Source organism: Phocoena phocoena, chromosome 9 (assembly GCF_963924675.1).
Source record: "Phocoena phocoena chromosome 9, mPhoPho1.1, whole genome shotgun sequence".
In the NCBI taxonomy this organism is placed as follows: Eukaryota; Metazoa; Chordata; class Mammalia; order Artiodactyla; family Phocoenidae; genus Phocoena; species Phocoena phocoena.
In genome coordinates, this window is record NC_089227.1 from 79,682,344 (window position 1) to 79,707,256 (window position 24,913).

Below are 24,913 nucleotides of genomic sequence, written 5' to 3' on the forward strand. Positions count from 1 at the left end.
ATCAGGGCTTCAGGGTTGTATATGAAAAGGTACCTGTTTAGAAACTGCAACAATATTTGATGGAATATTTTATTAATAGAGATAAGGCTTCAATAAATACATGCTCCACATCTTCAAAGTATTGTGAATAGATGAAATAAAAGAAACTTTCACACAAGTTGAAAATGTCTTTCTTTGACAGTTGTGGACGAGGTTGTCAGGTAAATTCCAACATAGTGCCCTGCAAAGTGAACTCAAAGCAGAGAACAAACGCGCGCACACACACATGCACATAAATACAAATGTGACTTTGTGGCCTAGATTTCAAGGGGAAAAAAACAGACATTCATCAGGATGTTGTTATGGTCTAAAAATAGCAGAGGAGTCTCTGAACTATCCATGTTGCACCAATCAGCACATCTGAGGGAGCATCAGGACATTGATGCATTATCCTTATCACTGTAATTGATGCCTAATAGTTCTCTACCCGTCAAATGCAGCCCTGAATGGAAGGGCCATTAATCTCCATGTAAGATGATCATCGCTTTGAAACCCTAAGTGATCTCAAACTTTCTAACAGCTTAAATCACAACACTGCAGGGAAAAATAATACACAGGGCTACTGATTAATTTCCTGACTGCCAAAAGATATGATCTCACATACCTGAGCACGCTGGTGAGTTCCAATACTATTTCCAAGTACCCGAGGGAAGAGAAGAAAGATCACTCTGCCCAGATTTTACAAGCTGTCTAGTTCCCCCTCTTTCTAGAGTGGGTGGGAGGCTTTGCCACTATCCAGAGACACTGAGGGACCAGCGGAGGAAGAAATTTGTTTATTTCACCTAAAATGATGTTCTAGAACTTGAGTGTGACTCATCGTATCATTCATAGAACCTGAATTTCCTAATGAAAAGCACTACAGGAGGCGTTTTCCTTTTTTATATTAACATAATTCTTTTCACAATGAGTTCTTTAAAGCATAAAAGAATATTTCAAGACAGCTATGTCATGTCTAGGAAGTCTGGACAGACTTTCAAAATTCCGATCACTTGAAAAACTTAAGGAGATATAGTGAAACCAGGTCCCAGGGGCTCCAGATTTATTTAAAGGGAAAATACACCAGATAAAATACAAACTGGGTAATAAAAATAATATTATGAATAACTATAAGGTAATAAAGTCAACAACAGAATACATTCTATAAAAATAGAAAATTCCAAAATTGGCATAAGAAGAATACTTAGACCCCAAACCACTACAAAAATAGAAAGTGAAATGATCGGAGAATTCCCCACTAAAAAGTGACTTATGCTGAATGACTACAAACAAGTTTCTCTATGTGTACTGACATAAAAAACCAAAATCCACTCTACGAAGTGACAGAGGCAAGCTGCAAAATATATTCATAGCATAATGCTATTAAAAAAAATGTATATATACACATACTTACATGTGCTCTGGGAAAACAGTCTGGAAAATTATACACCAAATTGTTAAAAGTGGCTTCCTCTGGGGTACTAGTTAAAGCACGAATTAGTTCAACCTTACATACTTTATGCTGTTTCAAATTCTTACAAGTACATATCACTTTCATTAAAAAAAAATTCTAGATGAAAACAAAACTTGATGAAATGCATGGTCAAAATTCAAAATACTGAAAATAATCAGAAGAATGTAGCATTTTCCCCAGATACCAATGAAAGCTTCCACAGAGTATAGAAGAGATTGGCTGGATTGAGAGTCACAATTAGTGACAAATGCATGCTTTGACTTCAGAAACAAAAGAACAGGCAGCTGGGGAACAGGCAGGAGAAAGATTTTGGCCCATTCCTGTGTGTGCAAGTAGCTTGGGTACAGGATCTACAGATTTGAAAACCGGGCAGCCAGTATTGTGTGGAGACTGCTTTCCCAGGTAGTCAAAGATGTATTCAGCTCCTTCTGTTCCATCAACACCAGCCTTTCTCTATTTATTTAGAAACAACAATCAATGTGCAACATGACCAGGGTAAAACGAAATGGGGAATGATGCACTCCTTCTCGGCAGGTGTAGTTCCCTCAAATAAAGCAGTATGAGGTGGCCACAGAAAGAGCCTGTGAGCACTTTTCATGATCACATCTAGATAAAGAGGAATCAGCTGCCTCAGATTTTCTAAGACATGCACCCTCTTCCTCATACGGAACAGCATGGGGGCCTCAAGAGAATCCAGTAGTGTCTGAAACAATGGATGCTGCGGAGACTGGAGACTGAGGAAGAAAGAGGCTGTACGCATACTACATTCTTAAATTTGTGTAATTTAAAATCCGACAGGAAGATTCTACCAATATTCACAGACTACAAAGGGGACAGGGCTCAAAATTGGGCACGATGAACTATCATCTAGTTGTTGCTCCAGAAATGGAACTCCCCTTACACTTGGGTTCCCGATTAGGGTAAGGCACATACATCACCACTGGATAAACACTAGGGGTTGACAAACGCTTCTTGTTCAAAACTGAAAAGTTAAAAACAAAAACAAAAATGATGACAATGTAGGGGTTTACTAAACAAAACAAAAGGTAAAGAGAAATCGTGAAAATTCATAGTTTTACTTTATTAACTGGCAGACAGCACAGGCTGACACGTGTGGCACTCCCTGCACCTCTGACCCTTACTCCCCTAGACTGGGTGCTTCCCGAAGGAAGTGAAAATGCCTCTCTCACTTTTGTGTCCCTAGCATACCACCAATACCAAAATTTTCTTAAAACATTTCTTAAAAGTTTTTCCTTGAATATGTTTTGAACCAAGAGTGTACATCTCCAAAACAGCAGCATCGGTCTCTTTCATTGTCTTGAACAAGCTGATAATTCAGCGATGGGGCAGATGGGTAGTTAGGTCTGGAGATGTGCTAATATACTCAGGAATTCGAATTTAGAATTATTATGAGCAGAGAAAATCAGATATTCAATCCTTTTGGCCAATAAGGTGTGAAAAGCCTTTTGGTTCTATCTGTGATATTACTTCAGATATTTAAGGGAGAACTCACTTGCAGAAAACCCCATACCAGCTTTTGCTCCAGAGGCCTGAAGTGGCTAACAGTGCAGCCCCTGAGCAGAGACTACCTGAATTCAAGTGCTGACTGGCATTTGATAATTGTATGCATTTGGTCAAGTCAGCTTATCAGTGAAACCTTAGTTTTCTCATCAGGATGATGGGTTGTTTTGAAACTAAAATACATGTTAAGGGCTTACTTAGTATTGTACCTGGTGTGTAGACAGTCCTAAATATCTGCTATATTGACACACTTGCTTCGATTCTTCACTTCAAATCATGCCTCAGCTCAACATAGGGCAAATAAACGAAACAGTTGAAATGTGTACATTTATTTATTCTTCACTAATATTGAGCTAGGCAGATCTGTATCTCTCAGTCTTCAGGAAATAACATACATAAATCTTTACATATATATAAATATACAGAAGCATTTGTATAAAACTGAATATTCATGATTTTGAATTTGACAAATATCATCAGGTAAAAAGCAGACTGTCATACTGAGTTAATTTCCATTCAATGTTCAACCTGAAATTTAAGTATATCTTACATAAGACCCTAACAAAAAGGGTAACATACGTAAGTCGCTGACATTGCAGATCTGATCACTTGATTAGGTTGAGGAGGAATGGAATAACTTCTAACATCATGTAGAGAAACAAGCAATCAAAGCACATAATTCAGGTCTGAAAAAATGGATTTACCCTCAATTGGTCAAAGTCAGCACCCAAAGAAAGCAATTCTGCTACTTCCACTTAAAGCAAATCACTCTTTTCAAGCACACTGTAGCTCACTCAGACAAGCACTTCTTCAAGGAGTACTTGTTCAAGCAGATCCCTTTGCATGAAAACAAAACAGATCAAATCCTTGTGCTCAGTAAGAGAGGAAGATTTAAGGTAAGGACATTTCCTAATCCCATATACATGCTAAAATCATCCAAATTGCTGATATAAAAATCAGGGCAGAAAAAGCAGCTCAACCAGGCATGATGGATGGCAGAGAAATCGGTGGCTGATACATGGAAAAACCAATAGGGAGAGTGTTAGGGTAGGGTAACAAAACAGCTTCTCCGAAAGGAGGAGAGTAAAGAGTAAATGAAAACACAGTCCTTATTTATTCGATGTCTCTCTTTTATATCCCTGACAGCCATCATACTGAATATTTTGAGCAACAGGAACATTGTTAACCTATAAGAGGGCATTAAGATAACACAATGCCTATCTGTCAAAAAATTTTTAAATACTGGTTAAAATGGAAAACTACAGAGCTAAAATCTCTTATGTCTTCTATAGCAATCGCATAGAAAATAGTAATGTCTTCCAAAATTATAGCATTTTACCTATGCTAAGTTGAATGTCAAAATTAGATAAGATCTTCTGCAACTGTGGTGTCAAAAATCTGATAGCAAATTTGCTGCTCCGCTCCACTTGTGACATTATATGACTTGATGAAGCATTCCAACCATGGATATGCATCTACAAATCAAAAAAAGAAATGCTATTTAACCAACAAAACTAAACAGATAACTCTGAAATATGTATCTAAGCATAATGCTTAGCTAGTAAAATCAACATATTTAATTTAGCTTGAAAAGTAAGTAAGTACACTCACCACATTTACCATTACCTGCTCTTCCAAATACACACTGGATTCATGTTATTGTTTTGTAGCAATTCTGACTAATTTGAATTTTTCCCCAACAACAGGAAAAAGTCATTAAATGTGGGGTTTTTCAAAATATTTGATAGCAAAGGTAGTAATCTACGTCATTCCCAACTTTTACTCTTTTTTTTTTCTGCTTATCACTTACTGATCTACCCGTTTTGTTTTTCTTGGTTGACTGCAAAGAAACCAGCTCGCCCTTACATCTGTCTAGTTGAAATTCCCGTCAGGTACCAGGTGTTGTGTCCAGGCAATGTTGGCAGCCAAGCTTTGGTCATGACCACAGTAAATCTGTTTATAACTTCTAGAACAGTCTGTTAACATTTCTTGAAGTTTGAATGTGAAAGACATTTAATATAGTCCTCACTATTGGCAAGGGTCAAGCAAGACAGGCACTCTCTTACACTGCTGGTAGAACCATAAACAGGTAAAATGCTCTTGAAAAGCAATCTGAAAGTATGTAGCAAAAGCCTATCAGGCCTATGCTTTTTGATATGGCAGTTTTTTTTTTTTTTTTTTGCGGTACGCGGGCCTCTCACTGTTGTGGCCTCTCCCGTTGCGGAGCACAGGCTCCGGACGCGCAGGCTCAGCGGCCATGGCTCACGGGCCCAGCCGTTCCGTGGCATGTGGGATCTTCCCGGACCGGGGCACGAACCCGCGTCCCCTGCATCGGCAGGCGGACTCTCAACCACTGCGCCACCAGGGAAGCCCCGATATGGCAGTTTTATTTGCAGAAATTTATCCAAAAGAATCCAAGCAGCCAACAAAAATAAAAGCTGACATCATATAAAAGTATGTAAGTTAGACTTAGTTATGGATGTACAAAAACTATCTTTTTGGAATTGTTATAAAATGCAAAGACTGACCAGGGGAAAATAAAACCTGACTTAAAATAACCTATAAACATTAAACTGACAACAGCTAGATCTGCAGGTGGTAAAATTTGTTACTGATGAAAAATTGTTAGAAGTCAAGTTACCTTAGAATGACTTAGACCTGCAAGTTTCAATGCAAAGAGAAATAATGGCCACAAAAGGAAAAATCAGTGGCAGTAGGTGTAATCAATACAATTTGACCTGAAGACTGGTTGATGAATCAAATGTTACACAGAAAACAACTAAAGCTGACAAAAATATTTAGTAAAATAAAAACGTGTATAATCCGAAACTAGTTAATATTGAAGAGACAATTCATCAATGAATTAAACAGGCTAAATGAGTTTGTTATAGGAAATGTTTCTTGTCAAAATTTCATCCCTGTTGGTTTAATTTCAACTGTTTGTATGCATAAGCATCATATCAAATGTGCTTGCGATCAAAATTGCCTCCCCCTTGTTATATCAATATCTCAAGCTAGTTTAACAAACTTTTCTCATTTCAAGAATTATGATTCATACCTATTTTATCCCTGCCACTATCTTCATCAGTAGGTAGATCATACAGTATAAACAATCACTTAGTAATTTATTTGGATTCAGATTTCAAAGTTTTCAATACCTCTAAAAGTCCACAGCTTAGCCATATGCTAGGTATTATTTCAAGGAAAAGAATGAATGGATTGTTAAATATTACTGCCTACCAATTTTTACTCCTGGAGGACAAAACATATCCATGATCATATCCATACTTTGCTGAAGGCCATCATTGATTAGGACTTCTGATGCTGGAATCTGGAAAAATTTTTCCTTAAGAAAAATATGAAGAAACAAGGAAATGATCTTTATCTTCTTCAGAAGTTATAATTAATACAAAATTATTTGAATATTATCTAATTAAAATAATCTAGACTATTTCACCATATCAATATCGTAGAATTCATAAACTAGAGTGCTAGTCTAAACTCTAAAATCTGATTTACTACTTTAATCTAAAAACAGCTATGATACATATATATAAAATCAAGTTAAACCACTCTGACTTAATGATAAGAATGATTAGAATACAGTGAGGCTTACTATTCTCTTGATAGCATATGTATTGAGCACCTACAATGTCTAAGTGTTACTTTAAAAGAGTTTAATATATAGTATATATTTATTTGTTTAATTTTTTTCTCCTCTCCTATTTATAAGTTCCAGGAGGGAAAGGAGTTTGCTTGTTTCACTCATTGCTATATCCCCATCACAAAGAGTAGCACTTGGCATACAGTAAGTGCTCATTAAATACTTATTTAATAAATGGATAAATAATTTATTTAGGCAGGAGAAAAACTGTCCTCAACCTTACCCCAGATTTTTCCCAATGTGTGTAGTAAAAAATTTAACCTCATTGGCCTTTGCCCTTGGTTTCTGAGAGGTAATCTAAGCCCTTGGAATGTCATGTCTCATAGGAGTATTCTTTTTTGCCTGGAGACCCTGGGTCACTCTAACATTGTGATTTAGGGTGGGGAGTTTGCAGCATGTGGTTTTAACTTGACCACTGGAGGGGCTGAAGATTGAGATCAGTCACATGGGCAGCCAACCATGACTACATGATGAAGCTCCAAAAAAAACTCTGGACACTAAGGCTCAGTTGCGCTTCCCTGGTTGGCAATACCTCACGTGTACTGTTACGTATCATTTCCAGGAAAGTAACACTGTCCACTACTCCATGGGAAGAGAACAAACGGAAGCTCCATGTTAGAAACTTTCCTGGACTCTGCCCTATGCACCTCTTCCCTTGAGGATTTTAACCTATATCCTTTAGCTGTAATAAATTGTTAACAGTGAGCATAATAGCTTTCAATAAGTTCTGTGAGTCCTTCTAGCGAATTATCAAAACTAAGGGTGCTCTTGGGGACCTCTGAACTTTCAACTGGTGCCAGAAGTAAGGGTGGTCTTGGGAACCTCCAAACTTGGTACTGTCAGAAATGAAGGTGGTCTTGTGGACAGCTACCTAGCTTCACACATAACTATCTCCCTATCAAAGTAACTTCATTCTCTCTAATACGAAATGTGGAGGCTTAAAAAGCCCAGTGAAATGCTAATAGATAATGCCTGAGGGTGTGGCCATACCTCTGCCTTTGGCTCCTGGAATAGAACTTCCTCAGTTTTTCATTATTCACATATTAAGATTTACAGTGTCAAATCAAAAGAGAGATAAATACATAGACAATTTAAGATTTATGTGCTTGTCTTTTATTTATTCTTCAGAGTTGCCTTAAATCTCCTCAGTAACAAAGGAGGCATGAATAAATATATTAAAATTTTAAAAAGTACTATTTTTTAATTAGAAGTATCTTCACTACCTCTATTACTTACAGAATCCATGAGGTAAGCTTCCAGTACTCCTGTTCCATCGTCAAGAGTAAATGTCATCACAAACACATGTTGGAGAGGTACAATACCCAGTACTAATGAAGGAAAAAAGTTGAAACCATATGAATCTCCTATGCCTTAATCAAAGTAAAGAAAAAATTGTTTTATGATATTAGATACCTGTTAGTCTTGTTTACTAAAATAACTCAAGAGATTAAAAAAACTTATCCCTTTCTGTTCTCTAATACCAATATATTAAGCTCATTTTAGAAGGGTAATTTTGGAACATTACACTACACCTGTATAGGGATAATGACTCATGAGCAATAGTATCTTTTTAAAATTAAATATCAATACAGCATTATCTTTAAAATGAGTTCATCTTGATAAAAAACATAAAAACCAATTCATGAAAGGCAATTCAGAAACAGCATACAGTTCAATAGTTAGGATTTTTTAACATGTCTCTCTCCTTTGTATTTTAAGCATAGGGATCGATTATTTTTTAAGAGATATCATCTGGTTGAATGATGTGAGAATTCATAATTTGGTAAGATGAGGAAAAAGGAAGAAATTAAAGAGATGCTAAATCATGAAAATTTACAGGTTAAAATGAACATCTTACTTTGTGTCTGGAAATGGAAGACATTCAATATGCTTATATAATGGAATATTGTCTTCCATTTGTGGAATCCATATTCAGTAATAAAGGGAGCAAGTAAAATAAATAAATTAGGGCATACAGACATGAGAGAAATTGCTAATACAGAGGAACTGATTTTTAAGATTCAGAAGTTCTCGATAGGCATAAACTGTGAGCTAAAACCAAGAAGAATGAACATAAAACCTACCCCGAGGGACCATATAAGCAAACAAAAAACGACATTTAGTACAGGATGAGGAGACCAAGCTTGAAGCACACAGTAAGAAGCTCATGCAAAAGTAACCTGGAATTTCACTGGACCACAAACAAAATATGAGTTAGCAGTATTATATAGCTGGATTAAAAGAGAAAGGAAACAAAACCAAGTATACAAATAAATATCTACAGAATAAAATTTTCAGGCAGGTAGGAGCAGTATCCAATCTTAGGTAAATAAAGGTTTTCTTCACATTCTGAATTGGCCAACACCTGCAGCTCTATTTCTAGCTTTGAGGACCAAACTTTGAGAAGAGCATTAGTAAAATGGAATGTTTACTGAAGAGGAGAAATAAAATAGTAAGGAATGTGGGAAAGTACCAAAGGAAGTGAGGGTACCTGCTTGGATAAATAAAGACTCAATGAAAACTTGACAGATTATCTTCAAATGTACAGTTTGTTGATTTTATAGAAGAGGGAACAGATGTACTTTAATTCTAGTACACAGAATGTGGCCCATGTTAAAATTATAGGTAAGCAGATTTTGCCTCACTGTTAAGTACTGCACCTAAAAAGTAAGATACGTTACCTTGCAATGTAACGAGTCCCCAGTAACTGAAGAGTTTTAAGCCAAGGCTGGATGACCACAGTTAATAACGTGATATAAAAAGATTCTTGTTGCTCCAGCTAAAGACTTGTACTGGGTAAAAAGTTGTAATAGCTATCTATACAACTCTTTTCAATCCCAAGATACTATAAACTGGAGAGATTTTTCACAAGTTGTATTTATGATTACTAAATTATTAAAATGTAATAATTGAAAAACATTGGCAGATGCTTGAAAGTAAGTTTTCAATTATTTTAAACATTTATACTTTTATTAGGACCACTGTGAATGCTTATACTTAAGGACAATTAAACTTTAGTTCAGCCTTTGCTCTGGTTTTACAATATCCACAAATATTGAAATATTCTCTGTGAGATCACCTTATACAAAGACAGTTACAATGACAGGACACAGAAACTTAGCTTACCTTCTGCCACAGAAGAAGGAATCCACGATGTTTTATCAACCAGGGAATTCAGATTCTGTATTGGTCTCAAACTAGAACACTGTTTACATCTAAATTAATAAAAGAAAAAAATGATTTATTATAAGTAATTATTACAACTCATTTAATTATTATAACATTTTTGCCATTCAAGCATGCAGTTTAAAAAGTATATTATTAAACAAAATAGCACTGCACTTCCTGTATTGTAATGTGCATATTACAAACAGAATTACTAAAAAAAAATAAGCTTCTTACAATAGAAGCAATCTAAAAAGATAGTACAGTTCAGAATAAACAACTCTAAGTTGACAATGAGAGAGGTTCCAGGTGCAGATTGTTAATTAATTTGGCTAATTTCCTTATCTGGTAAAACAAAAAGTCTAAAGAGACAAACTCTATGGACTCTTTCATTTTATGGCTCTGTGCACAATATGGAATAGCCAACGTCTTAATTTTATAAATATAGCAACAGGAGAAAATTATTCTAAGGAAGTCAGTACTAGCACATATTTAGAGGATCACAGTTTACGATGCCTAGTACTATAGTTATCCTTTGTATACAAATCTATCTAAAATTACATAATACACTAAAATCGCAAACTATCTAGTATAGGTATTTTGCTTTACTTACATACAAACATTTTAAGTATAAGCAATTTAGTTTTTACTATATGTATTAATGTTTAGGAGATGTTGATGAGAAAATATGCTTGGATAAAAATATAAAAATCAACATTCAAAAGGTTCATGCAGATTCCTTTTCATTTGCAATCTGGGGGAAAACAGAGGGTAACTATATTAAATGTTATCCCCTTCCACTCTTTAAATACATAGAAGTTTTTTCTTTAACAGAAAACGGTAACTGAATGACGAGTATTAGTTTCTCAAAAAAAAAAAAAGGCTGTGATATTAAACTTTAGACATTGATAAAGCAAGTATACAAATTAAAAATTAAGAGTAATAGGCATAAATTAGAGAATTCATTACTTCCAAAGTAATAGAAGAGGAAAAATGAGAAAAATGAGAACATTTTTATAAATTAATCCAATAGAAGACTGGAAAAAAAATAAAGTAATAACAAAAAAAGGGGTGGGAAGAGAAACAATAATAGTATGATAAGTGGAAAACAACAAGAAATACAGTATAGAAATAAAACCTAAATGTTTCAGTAGTTAACATATTTTAAACTCATCTATTAAAAAACAACTAAAACCTACTGATAAGTATTTATTTATGAGACCTACTAAAATATAACAACAAAGAAACATAAAAGCAATGGGATGAGAATAAGATACACCATGCAATTACCAACCAAAAAAACTCTGATATAGTAATAAGAAAACGAGAAAAAAATAAACCTTACAGCAAAAAATGACAATTAAAGATGAAGTCATTACATAAGGATATACAGTACAATGAATTCACCAGAAGATGAAATACCGAACCTGAGTGAGCAAGCAAAAAGGACTCAAAACATATAAAGCACACATTGACAGAATAATAGGTCACAAACCTACAATCACAGAGGACGTTAAGCACAGTCTCTAAGAAGTGATTAGACAGATAAAGTTACAAAGGAAAGATAAGTTTTGGATACAATTAACAAGCTTGTCTAATGGACATAACTAAACACTATTAAACACTAAACACAACTGCTAAAGAATACACATTCTTTTTAAAATCTATGTAATATGTACAAATTATGAAGAAACACATTCTAGGATAAAGCAAAACTAAACAAATCTCAAAGAATCATTATGAAATGCATCACGCTACTTGGTTAAAAAGTAATCTAACTATCATCTCACACCAGTCAGAATGGCCATCATCAAAAAATCTAGAAACAATAAATGCTGGAGAGGGTGTGGAGAAAAGGGAACACTCTTGCACTGCTGGTGGGAATGTGAATTGGTTCAGCCACTATGGAGAACAGTATGGAGGTTCCTTAAAAAACTACAAATAGAATTACCATATGACCCAGCAATCCCACTACTGGGCATATACCCTGAGAAAACCAAAATTCAAAAAGAGTCCTGTACCAAAATGTTCATTTTAGCTCTATTTACAATAGCCCGGAGATGGAAACAACCTAAGTGCCCATCATCGGATGAATGGATAAAGAAGATGTCGCACATATATACAATGGAATATTACTCAGCCTTAAAAAGAAACGAAATTGAGCTATTTGTAATGAGATGGATAGACCTAGAGTCTGTCATACAGAGTGAAGTAAGTCAGAAAGAAAAAGACAAATACCGTATGCTAACACATATATATGGAATTTAAGAAAAAAAAGTCATGAAGAATCTAGGGGTAAGACAGGAATAAAGACGTAGACCTACTGGAGAACGGACTTGAGGATATGGGGAGGGGGAAGGGTGAGCTTTGACAGGGCGAGAGAGAGTCATGGACATATACACACTAACAAACGTAGTAAGGTAGATAGCTAGTGGGAAGCAGCCGCATGGCACAGGGATATTAGCTCGGTGCTTTGTGACAGCCTGGAGGGGTGGGATAGGGAGAGTGGGAGGGAGGGAGACGCAAGAGGGAAGACATATGGGAACATATGTATATGTATAACTGATTCACTTTGTTATAAAGCAGAGACTAATACATCATTGTAAAGCAATTATACCCCAATAAAGATGTTAAAAAAGAAATTAAAAAAAAAAAAAAGTAATCTAACTAAAATACAAACAAAAACACAGCACCTAAAATGAGTGTGTGGAAAAATTTAAAATACACAGTGAAATAATTCATGGGCCAAAGAAATCATAATAGGAATTGCGAAACATTTAGAAGTGACAAGAAAAACACTACGTATCAAATCTTCGGTTAAAGCTATGGCTATTTTCTCAGGAGGTATATTACAGACTTAAATACAAATATTTAAAAACATATTAAAAATAATGAATTAAGTGAGGTAAGCATTCAGTTAAAAACATTACAAAAAAGAAATACCAAGGAAACCTATAGAAAGTAAAGGAAGAAAATAAAGTTAAGAACAATAATAAAAAAAATAGAGAGCATCAACAAAAACAAAAGCTAGTTGCTTTGGCAAAAAAGTCCAAGGGAGAAAAAGGAGCAAATAATATGCAGTGGATTCAAGAACGGATGAAGAGGAGATTTAAAAATCATCAGAAAGTACTACGAATTATTTTATCTCAATAAATTTAAATTTAAAAGATAAATACTTCTCTAGAAAACTTTCATTAATAAAATAGATACAAGAAGAAACAGAAATCCTTAAAAGATGTGTAACTAGTAAGAAACTGAAGCATTAGTTTCTGTTCCATTAAAAAAGCATCAGATCCAGAAATCTAAGTAAAGTTTTGCAAAAACTTTGTCTTGTCAAACATTTTGGTAAATATGACTATATTAATATTTAAAAAATCTGTAAAACATAAGGAAGCACAGTTAAAAAGTACAGGACTAGAAGTTTGATGAAATGCACATAACTGACAAATGTTTAGTATCTCTCATATAGAAAGAATTTTTACAGTCATCTAAACACACACACAAGAACCAAAACAGAGACCAGTAATTGAAAAGAAAAATGTGAATATGGAATTCACAGAAGAGAAAACCTAAATAGCCAATAAACATGAGACTTGTTTAAACTCCCCAGTCATCTAGGAAATGCAAACAAAAACAACATAGATACTATTTGATGGTCAGCAGTCTAACAAAATTACAAGTTAGACTAACACCAAGAGCTAACCCGGGGTAAACAAATTTTTACACACTGCTGATTGGACCATAAAATGTTACAATCATTAGAAAAACAATTTGGTATTTTCCAATAAAGCAGAAAATATTCTATAATCCAAGGTTTCTCAAAGCAGAGCACTTCCAGGGTGATTGTTTCATCAAGTGGAAACAGATTCTATCTATATTGCCTCCTTCCAAACCTAGACATCTGTTTGTAGCTCCTAATGTATTCTGATATCTTCCAGTTTCTCAGTGGCAACTCATTTATAACTTTGTGGCACAGAAATTCTGGAATTCAATCACTTAACTTTTACTAGGATACAGCTTTGAACTTTCTCTGTAACTAATATCTAAATTGTTATGAAAGAAAGCAAATGAATATTAGCCTTTGGGACAGCCTTAAACTTAGCATACTGTAGGCACTCAATATATATGGTATCCAAATAATAGATATATGCCAAAAAATCTAGTACCTATAAATTGGTACTAAATAAGTATCCACTGAATATACAGTAACGAGTGGAATAAAATAATAAATAAAATTCCCATTATTGAAAACATACCCATAGTGATGTATTTTTCCTTGTATAAGGAATGGTGCTGAAAGGTCAAGGACTTCCAGGTCTTCATGGCCAGATCTCACAGGAATTACACTATGAAACTTGTTTGAGAGTTTGCAGATTTCATTAAGTGTACCTCCTATTAAAAGAGAACAAATAAACCCTTCAAGTAGTACAAATATAAAGTAAGCAAACTGGGGTACTTATTAAGTAACACATGATCAACAGTAAAGGACTAAAGGGATTGACAGAAAAAGACAACAAATACCATGAATTTAAGAGATTTAATGCACTTATACATTTATTGTTAATAATTTGTAAGCTTAGGATCCTATTCATTGATTAAAGAAAACACTGAGCAAAAATGCTGAGATTTGAGCAAAATATAAGGTTTGTGAAATATGAACTTTTAAAATTTATACAAATTGCTCTTTATGCCAGGAATAGTTTGGTTCAAATGATCTAAAAAGAACAAAGTTGAGAGTCAAAGCATGACAGGATTCCCATTATTAAATTTGCTATATACTACTAATGTCTGGACAAATTTAGTCTTGAGTTTGAAATAAATCTTTTCAGTTTAACACTGAATTTAAATATAGATGCAAACAGTTTATGTGATAGGAATTCCTGTAGAGTGTTTATTCATTTTTCCTATGGAGACCATCACACTTACTTACCCTAATGCTACGACAGGGTGGGTATTAAAACCATCATGTTGGTTGAGAAGAAGTATGCTCAACGGTGCACAATTATTAAAAGGCAGCATTATCTCTGATTACTCAAACCCCCGGTACCTTTTCTGGTGTATTTTTCACTTAGATTGATAATTCTTCCTCTCCAGGGAAAGAGAATATGATTTATAAAAATACTTCTGAGTATTTCCTAAAATTTGTGTAAAATTTGTAATGTTAAAATTCAATTGTGAGGAGGAAGCATTTCTGGCATAGCAGAGTAAGAACGTCCAAAAATACACTTCTCCATAATAGCAAAAACAACTTTGGCAAAAATCGTCAAATTCAACTATTTCAGAACTCTAGAAATTAACCAAAGGCTTGCAACAATCCAAGGAGTGTTTATTCAAAAAAGTGGATAAATCTTACAAGAACAGCAAGTTTCATGGCATTTTAACTTGCCCAGCTCCCATACCTCTTCCCTCAGCTCTGTGATAGCTGGAAACCACAGGTTTGCTGTGTCATCCTACAGTTAGGTCTTAGCCTATGCTTAGAGTTACAATACTCAGAAATATGATAAAATAAAAATAGCTTACATTTTGATGAAACCCTTTTAAAGTGCTTTCACATACACTTTCATTTGACCTTTTTAAAAGGCTCTGTAAGGTAAACTGTTACTACTTTGGATGTACTTATATATTCAATAAATATTTACTGAGAGCCAGTTACATGCCAGGTTTACTACTCTAGGTGCTGAAGATACATAGATTAAAAGAACATGTATTCTGACCTTGGGGAATTTACATTCTAATAAGTAAACAAATCTACAAACAGATAAAACACAAATATAAGAGGTGCTCTACTAGAAGTTCATACAGCATGCAGTAAGAACCACTCAAATCTGCCTGATAAATCAGAAAAGTGCTTGATGCATGTAGGTGTTTGTTAAATATTTTATATGAATTGCTGAATAAAGGGAATTATTGAGTTTACTTCTAAAGACGTATTAGAGCAGAATTTCTCAGAACAGTGACAGAATGGCATAGAGGCCCAGAGGAATATACTAGGTTTAGGAATTATCACCAGTTCAATATGGCTAGAGGGTGGGATGGGAACTGCGATAGGAGGTGAGACTGAAAGCTTGAGGGTTGACTGGTAATTTTAAAGATAGGATCAGGAACTAAGGGGACTTCTTTATTCAAGCTTCCTTTGGACCGTCAAGGCCAACATGGCTTCAGCACAGAATTCTGTGGGAGGCAGCAAAGCACAGAAGGAGCCGAAGGCATACTTGACATCCTCTGAGTTGGCCCTACAAGGACAGTTCTAATAAAGCCTGATGGGATCACAGCTTTATTTTATTTTTAGGCCATATAAATAGATTTACTCCATATGTATGTGTGTGTGTGTGTCTGTGTCCTTCTGTTTTTACATCTATCTCCTGGTACAGATTAAAATACTGCTAATGGAATAAAATGTCACATCTCACTCATCAAAATGGCCAAATTTTTTAAAGCTCTAGTATATTAGGAGGAGGGTAGGTGAACCGATAATCTCACATGCTGCTAATGCATGTGCACATTATGATAACTTTACTAGAAAGTAACTGGGCAACATTCACTTAATTCCTTGTGTCCAATTACACTTCAGGGGGGAGATAAAGTTCATCACAGAGTTGCTATGTAAAAAACTGGAAGCAATTCAGTTTCACCACCCACTACCTGTACTAGGAAAGACATTTATCTCCTCTGTGGTTCAGTTTTCTCATGTATAAAAAACAGCTTATAACAGTACCAACTTCACAGGATTGTTGTGATGATTAAGTTAATTAGTTTCTGGTATGCCATAAATGTATTAAAACAAGTGATGTTCACAAAAATAATATCAATGTTTATATACATGTGTAGTCACATATATACATTATTTTCTAAAATGATTATGTGTTACTTTTATAAACAGAAAAATGCCAGGAATAAAAATGATCATAATCCATTGTAAGAAAGATCAGTTCACTCACAAAATGAAAGATTTCTCTAATGCAAATTAAAGATGATGGTCCCCTTTTATTATGGATTATTAGATAAATATTAGATAAAAATAAGACAAAAGTATAAAAGAAATGCAGAATTAAATTTGACTCAAAGTTTCATTCTCTTAAAATATGTCAGGTTATCTTTACTTGATTTAGCTATCAATAGACGACTTTCATTCTATTTTTATGAAACAAGAGTGACATCCAGAGGCCAAGATAACAGCAACTGTACATAACAAGCAGCTTCTTGATTATTATTCAGCTCAGCAGTCACCTTGGGTCTCATTAAGATGACATGTAGGAATCCAACCAGATGGACAAATGCAAACACTTGAGTTTAATGTGTAATTTCAAAATGTCATTCAGATAAATTTACATATATATGTGTATATGTATGTATTTGAATCTAGTTGCTATATATATTACATTATTTGAAATTTAAATTAACAGTATTTTGACTTTATATGTCCCAGGTTGCCCCTAAAATATATTTAACAATAATCAGAGAAACACATAAGCAAAAGCTATATTCTAATAGAACAGCAACTTAAATATCATACCTTCTATCAAAATTAGACAGTCATTTGAAAGTGGGAGAATACCATTATTTTTCACAAAATGAACAGCTACTTTTCGTTCTCCTTGATCTTTAGTGGTCCAGATATTTGAATCATATAATGATGTGTTTTGCAGTTTGCTATCTGGGGTTTTGGTTGCACCCTCTTGCAAAATTATATCCAAATCACTCTCATGTGGAACTTCTTGCCTAAAATAATTGACAATGAGATAATACAAAAACAACTGGTATAAGCTTGGAAATTCAAATTTAACAAACTATCCAATAAAAAAATTGTTTATATGCTTATGAACCAGCTACTTATTTTAAAACATGGAGATAACACTCTGCAGATTACATGGCTCATTCAATAGAAAGATATTTGATGACATTTTATGGCTAATTAGATCCATATCATAATTACATTAACCACCAGCAATTTCCTTGCCTGGTTTTGTGACACCATTATTTCTAGCACCAAACTGTTCTCCTCTGTAAGGAATGCTAAACTTCCCAGCAGGAGTCCCGTCTTCACTCCAGCTAAATATCCACTTACCACTTAAGTAATATCACTTTCATAGGGTACCTACTTTGCAAACCAATATTCCATTTGATTCCTTTTAATCTAGAATATAATTTTCAAAAGTCATATGGTAAAATATGATACAGTAGAAATCGTATAATCTAGAATCAAAAGGTCTATTTCCTTGTCTTTGTTCTGTCACCAATGAGCTGTGTAAATTTAGGTAAAACCTCTTAACATTTCTAAGATGATTTCCCTATTTGTTAAAAAAATTATCATAGAGGGTGGTTTTATATATGGCAAAGATATATGATTTTTACAGAATTTTACGCACTATAATTTGATAATCCTTCAAGACTATCTAAAATCTGTACTTATATTTTAATTCCAACTACCATTTCAAGCCCAAATGGGTAGAAGATGGTCCCCTGTTTTGTATAAGGAGATCTGATGATCAAAAATCTCCACAAACAGTATTATACTTAGATTGTGAAGGGGAAAATATATGTACATTAGTGTACACAGCACACACACAATGTACACACACATAAATATAATGGAGATGTATATACATGTTCATGTTACATATATAGAGGGAAGACAGTCAAATTGCATAAAAAAGAAGAGGGATTAAAAATAATTTTCAGAATATGTCTTGAGTTACTAAGTACATATTCATTCTAATGTCTTATAAATTTATTTACTTATTTATAAAATAATTGATGTTTAGAATAAAGCTTTTGAGGAACTGAGAAATCCTTAATCACCAACAAAAGTTCAAATTATGTCCACTGTGTGGTAGTTACTAAGCAGGACAGGAATATTTCCAACAAGGCTTTCTCTTAACACTTAATTAGGAATTTCAACTAACCAGAAATCTCTTCTATTTAAGGATTTTAGCTAACAATGGTTTACTTTCAAGATTTTTTTGTGACAAAGGCCCCCCCCAATATTTTCTTTTTTAAAATTATTATATTTAGTTATTTACTGGAGTATGATTGCTTTACAAAGTTGTGTTAGTGTCTGCTGCACAGCGAAGTGAATCAGCCATACGCATACACACATCCCCTCTCTCTTGGACCTCCCCTCGGCCCCATCCCACCCAACTAGGCCATCACAGAGAACCCAGCTGAGTTCCCTGTGCTATACAGCTTTTCACAGTTATTATTTGTTTGCATTTATCAGAGCTACTAAATTGAATTTCAGATCTGAAAATAGCAACTACTTTTATTTATTATTACTAAGAAACATCAAAAGGATTTATTTTCTAAGAATTAGTGTTTTCTCTTAAAAAGATTACCATTCTTTCAAAATACAATACGTTAAAATCACAGTTTACTCACTGTCAGGACTTAAACTGACACATCAGAGAACATATATACACACATTTCATGAAATGAAAACTTTGGTTTTGTTATGGAAAATACTTACAGTGAATGACACTTAGGACAATAAAGTTTAACAGACTGAAAGAGTCTTCTGGGCTTATATAACCTCAATTTTGCTCGGATACGATATTGTTGAGGAGCTTTTTGTTTCAAAATAGCACACAGTGGGGTTTTCTCCAAATACTGATGATCCGTAAGTACTATAAAGAATTTTTGAATTAAGTTAGAGAAATCTGCAAGGATATAAGTATATTCATGGCATGAATCCCCGTGAAACAAACATACACAATCAAATCCAATTAAGTTGTATTAATTGCCAATTTTGGTAACATTTTGCCACATTTATCATCATCTCCAACTGTCATTATCTCCATCTCTCCATATATACATAAACCTTGCAGATACGTGATAGTAACTTCTATACATTTTGTCCCTTTATCCCTAAGTACTTCAGTATGTATTTCACAAGAACAAGCAATTTCATTAACATATTACAATGTAATGTTCAACATCAGAACACTTAACATTGATTATCACGGAATCAACAGACATTATTCAAATTTCTCCCACTATCCCCATAATGCTCTTATTTAGCATTTTATTTTCAGGTCTAGGACCCAATCCTGAACCATGTGTAGCATTTATTTTTCCTGTCTCTTTGGAGTCCTTCAATGTAGAGAATGGTTCCTCAGCTCTTCTTTGTCTTTCAGGACGCTAATATATTTGAGGAGTAGAGGCCATTTATTTGGGTGTGTCTGGTTTTTCTCACGATCAGATACCAATTACACATTTTTGGTAGGAATACTACTGTGTAAGTGATATTGTGGCCTTCTCATTGCATGACATCAAAAGACACATGATATCAGTGTTTTTATTCCTGTGTATGTTAACTTTGCTCAGCTGATTAAGGTGGTGTTCAGCAGGTTTCTCCACTATAAACTTATTATTTCCCCCTTTATACCTAATAAGAAAGTATTTGATAAAATATAAATATCCCAATTTCATTAAACATTTAGGATCCTGCTAGTTTAAGATCCACTGACGATTAGCAACTAAATAATTACTGTCATGATTGAAAAATGGTGATTTTTCTCTAACTTCATTATTCTTTACATTTATCAGCTGCCATTCTATTTTAAATAACAGCTTTCCATTCAACCTCATTTATTTATTTGTTTTGTTCATTTATTTACTATCCATATGGACTAATAGATTCCTACTTTATTCAATCAGTTCTATGCCATCACTAGTAATTTTTATTTTGATACTCAAATTGTATGAGATTTGACATCTGCCACCATTAACCTGAGAAATTCTCTACTTTCTGGCACAACAAGATGTTCCAGAATCACCTTATAATTCTCTTGTCCCAACCCTGGAATCTGCTATTTCTCCAAGAAGCCCTGATTGGGGATATTATTTATAAACTAAGATCTGTGCACTAGGTGTACTCATTGCTACTGGGTGTACTTGTTTTTATGCCCTTTCATCAACAGAGCTCAGGCACATATGCACACATGTTCATACCTATACTTATACACGTGCACCTGCATGTGTATGAATGTATATGTGAGTGAATACATATATACAAACACCCATATATCTATTTCTGTATCTGTCTCTAAAACCATGAGTACATACTGACACCTCCAATTCTAATACAATACCACAGCTTCTTTCTTCTAGCCCATTTCATAATTATACGTCCTTTCTCCAATAATGAGAAACTCATATCTTTATAATAGTATATTACAGAATTTTATTTAATAGACTTGTGCTTAGAAATAGTTAATTTTTTTTTAAATCTTAGCTGAAGTATCAGAAGGTGGGTATCTGATAGATTAACTATCATTGCTTACATTAAAGTTTTGGGGCATATTTTAAGGAACTCCTTTATGGACACACCACTAAATACATAGTGTGAATTGGTTAAAATTAACACGGATATGTTTTTGTCCTCGTGGATAGATAAGTATAAGGACAGACTTCATAATACTCACTCTTGTGCCCATAATACAAAAATGAAAATGGTCTTACTTGTAGCTGACAGTTGTTGACATCTTTCTACCTCATATAGTGATACTGATCCAGAGCCTATCAGGAAAAAAGGAAAGAGGAATTACAGTTTTAAAATCCATTAAAAGCTCAATGTGGCATTGAAAACTATAAAACATTACTGAGAGAAACTGAAGAAATCTAAACAAATGGTGAAATTTGTTTATGGATTCATGTCATTTGTTCATGGATTGGAAGGTTCAATATTGTTAGGAACTGACATTCTTCCCAATAGATCTGTAGATTCAATAAAATCCTAATCAAAATTGCATAGGCTTTATTATAGAAAAGCAGATTCTATCACTTAAGTGGAAATGGCAAAGAATCTAGAATCTAGAATATAATCTTGAAAAAGAACAAAATTGGAGGACTTATACTATATGACTTCAAGATTTACTATAAAGCTATAGTAAACAAAAGAATATGGTACTGACATAAAGAATCACAAATAATATTATCAGAATTAAATAGAAAGTCCAGAAATAAACCCACATTTACATGGTCATTTGATTTTTGATAAAGGCAGCAAAGCAATCCAAATGGAAAGCAAAACGCTTTTCAAAAAATGGTTCTGCAACAACTGGAAATTAGTATGAGGAAAAAAAAATGCTTACTTCACACCACACTACTAAGTACTGAACACAAAGCTCAGAAGTAAATCCACATTTATACTCATTTGATTTTTGACAAAGACACCAAAGCCATCTTCAAAAAAAAAAATGGTGCTGCAACTGGAAATTCATATTTTCAAAAATGTCTATGTCATACCATAATACTAAGCATTAAAAAGGAATAAACCACTGATATATGCAACATGGATGAATCTCAAAAACAAATAGTATGTACAAGAGTACATAACATGTTATTGCATTTATCTGAAGTTCTAGAACAGGCACAATTAATCTATGGTGGAAAAAATCAGGACTTCTGGGGTGGGTATGGGGGTGAGGATTGACTGGGAAAGAGCACGAGGGAGATTTCTGCAAAAAGGTAATGGTCTTGATTTTAAGAGGGACTTAGGTTATGCAGTTTATGTGTTAGCCAAAACTCATGAAATGATACACCTAGGTTGCCTATTTCATTGAATATAACTTACCTCAAAAATAAAAGAGAATTCTAAACAAATATTTAACTCTAGATAATGATGTTCATTCATTGAAGTGTTTAGGAGATGTACTTATGTCTGCAAATTACTTTGAAATGCATCAAAAAATAAACTGGATTGATGCATTAAAAAGAGATAAATGACACAGCAAAGAGAATAACATGTTAACTAGAGAATCGGATGGTGGGTATATGAGTGTTGACTGTACAATTGTTTCAACTTTTCTGTGTGTTCGACAATTTTTCTTGTGTTGAAAAAATACATTGAAGGGAATAAAGGGATAGGTGGATAAAATAATAAATTTACCAAACTTAATAGGATGACTTGATGAATACCATAAAATATGATTTTACTTTAACAAAAAAAGCAAAAGTAGTGATCATAGCAATAAGTCTTTTTTTTTAAACATCTTTATTGGAGTATAGTTGCTTTACAATGGTGTGTTACTTTCTGCTTTATAACAAAGTGAATCAGCTATACATATACATATATCCCCATATCTCCTCCCTCTTGCATCTCCCTCCCACCCTCCCTATCCCACCCCTCTAGGTGGTCACAAAGCACCTAGCTGATCTCCCTGTGCTATGCGGCTGCTTCCCACTAGCTGTCTATTTTACATTTGGTAGTATATGTAAGTCCATGCCACTCTCTCACTTTGTCCCAGCTTACCCTTCCCCCTCCCCATGTCCTCAAGTCCATTCTCTACGTCTGCGTCTTTATTCCTGTCCTGCCCCTAGGTTCTTCAGAACCATTTTTTTTTTTTAAGATTCCATATATATGTGTTAGCATATGGTATTTGTTTTTCTCTTTCTGACTTAATTCACTCTGTATGATAGACTCTAGGTCCATCCACCTCACTACAAATAACTCAATTTCCATAGCAATAAGTTTTAATAATGCTTTCCAAAATGAAGAATTTAAGACTTAAAAAAGTATCCATATTTTGCAACTACTTTAGCTTACTACATTCTATTATATATAATAGTATGTTATATTTTTATAATTTATTGTATGTGGCATCATATACAAACATGTATTACTTGTCCATCTTCCTCAACATCACTAATAAATGGCATAAGAATCCATGGCAAGAGAACCTTAAGTGAGCAAAGTATAATTTCAAAGAATCTGATTACTTAATATCTGCCATTCTGCATGAAGTTAAATAATAATAGAGAAAATATTGCAAAATATATACAACAATCTCCCACAAAACTGATAAGAAAAAAAATAAAGAACCCGACAGCAAATCAGGTATAGGGTAAGAGCAGACAATTCAAAGAAGGAGTAAAAAAGGCCAATATATACGTAATAAGATTTTTAAGTTTCCATGTACTCAGAGAAGATAAATAAGATATCACCTTATACCTACCAAATTGTCAAAAAATTACTTATAGTGTCAACGGCCAATACCACTGAGAGTGTGAGGAAAGGACATTCTCCCACACTGTTATTTGCATATGAATCCTATGACATTTTGGCATATAATCTGGCATCATTTATGAAAATAACAGATGTGCTTACTCTTTGATCCTTCAACCCCACCTTTACGAGTTTATTTTAGAGAAACAATAAGCACGAAAGTACAATTGTTCAAGGGTGTTTATTGAAGAAGTATTTGTAAGAGTAAGAAACTGGAAACAACCTGAATGTCTATCAAATGGAAAATGGCTTAATTAATAATGTTAGATTCATATAAAATATAATGTAACTATTAAAAGAATGAGTTTGAGCTATATGAATTACCCCAGAAAGAGGTCTGTGATACATTGTTAAATAAAGCAGCTAGTCTAGTATCGTCCCATTTTTGTAAAACTTTTAAACAGAGGGAGAACTCGTATCTGTTTATGTAGAAGTATATATATTCATATAAACATGAAGATGTTGAAGAAATCACACTAAACTGTTAACTTTACCTCAGCAAGTGGGCATAAAGGCATGGGAAGGCTACGTACCTTGATACTGTCACATGTACTACTTTTGTAATTTAAAAACGATTAGAAAAACCTTTTAAAAGGAGAAAAGGGATTTCAAAAAGTATAATTACAAATTAATACTGTCTCCAAATGATTGTCAGTTGAAGTAAACTGGCCTCCTAATGGCAGCTTAAATAATCACAGATTAGGCCAAAATGCTATCACCAGCGTGCTAGGAAATATGAATAATTCTAAGGCAGAGAAAATGAAGAAATAAATATGTACAAAAAAATCAAATAGCCTGCATTTGAATCTGACTGACTTTGCCATCAGTTAATAGCTAAGTGATCCTGGACAAATTATATGACTCCCATCACTCAAAGCCTCAGTTTCCTTTCTATAAAAGGGAAGAATAATATCAATCTCATAGGAGTGCTGTTAGGATTAAATAATAATGGCTGTAGGCATTGACTAAGTGCCTATCAAGCCACACATGTTAATTTTAATGCTTATCATTACTGATACAGAAAGAGAGTAAATACTCATAGATCATAGTAGGGAAGGAGTTAGGTTGTAAA

The 24,913-nt window shown here is 34.0% G+C and overlaps 1 protein-coding gene across 1 annotated transcript in view; it reads right to left on the reverse strand.

Annotated features, from left to right (window-relative positions):
- Positions 1 to 4,273: 4,273 nt before the first annotated feature.
- The window catches only part of POT1 (protection of telomeres 1), a 61,940-nt gene continuing 41,300 nt past the window's right edge, over positions 4,274 to 24,913 (reverse strand). Inside the window, exons 8-15 of the mRNA XM_065883880.1 lie at positions 21,297 to 21,353; positions 19,303 to 19,459; positions 17,353 to 17,558; positions 14,096 to 14,231; positions 9,801 to 9,889; positions 7,911 to 8,002; positions 6,251 to 6,356; positions 4,274 to 4,485 (exon numbers count right to left, since the gene is read on the reverse strand). Coding sequence (XP_065739952.1) covers positions 4,373 to 4,485; positions 6,251 to 6,356; positions 7,911 to 8,002; positions 9,801 to 9,889; positions 14,096 to 14,231; positions 17,353 to 17,558; positions 19,303 to 19,459; positions 21,297 to 21,353 — 956 coding nt within the window. The 3' untranslated portion in view covers positions 4,274 to 4,372. The remainder of the gene's footprint in view (positions 4,486 to 6,250; positions 6,357 to 7,910; positions 8,003 to 9,800; positions 9,890 to 14,095; positions 14,232 to 17,352; positions 17,559 to 19,302; positions 19,460 to 21,296; positions 21,354 to 24,913) is intronic.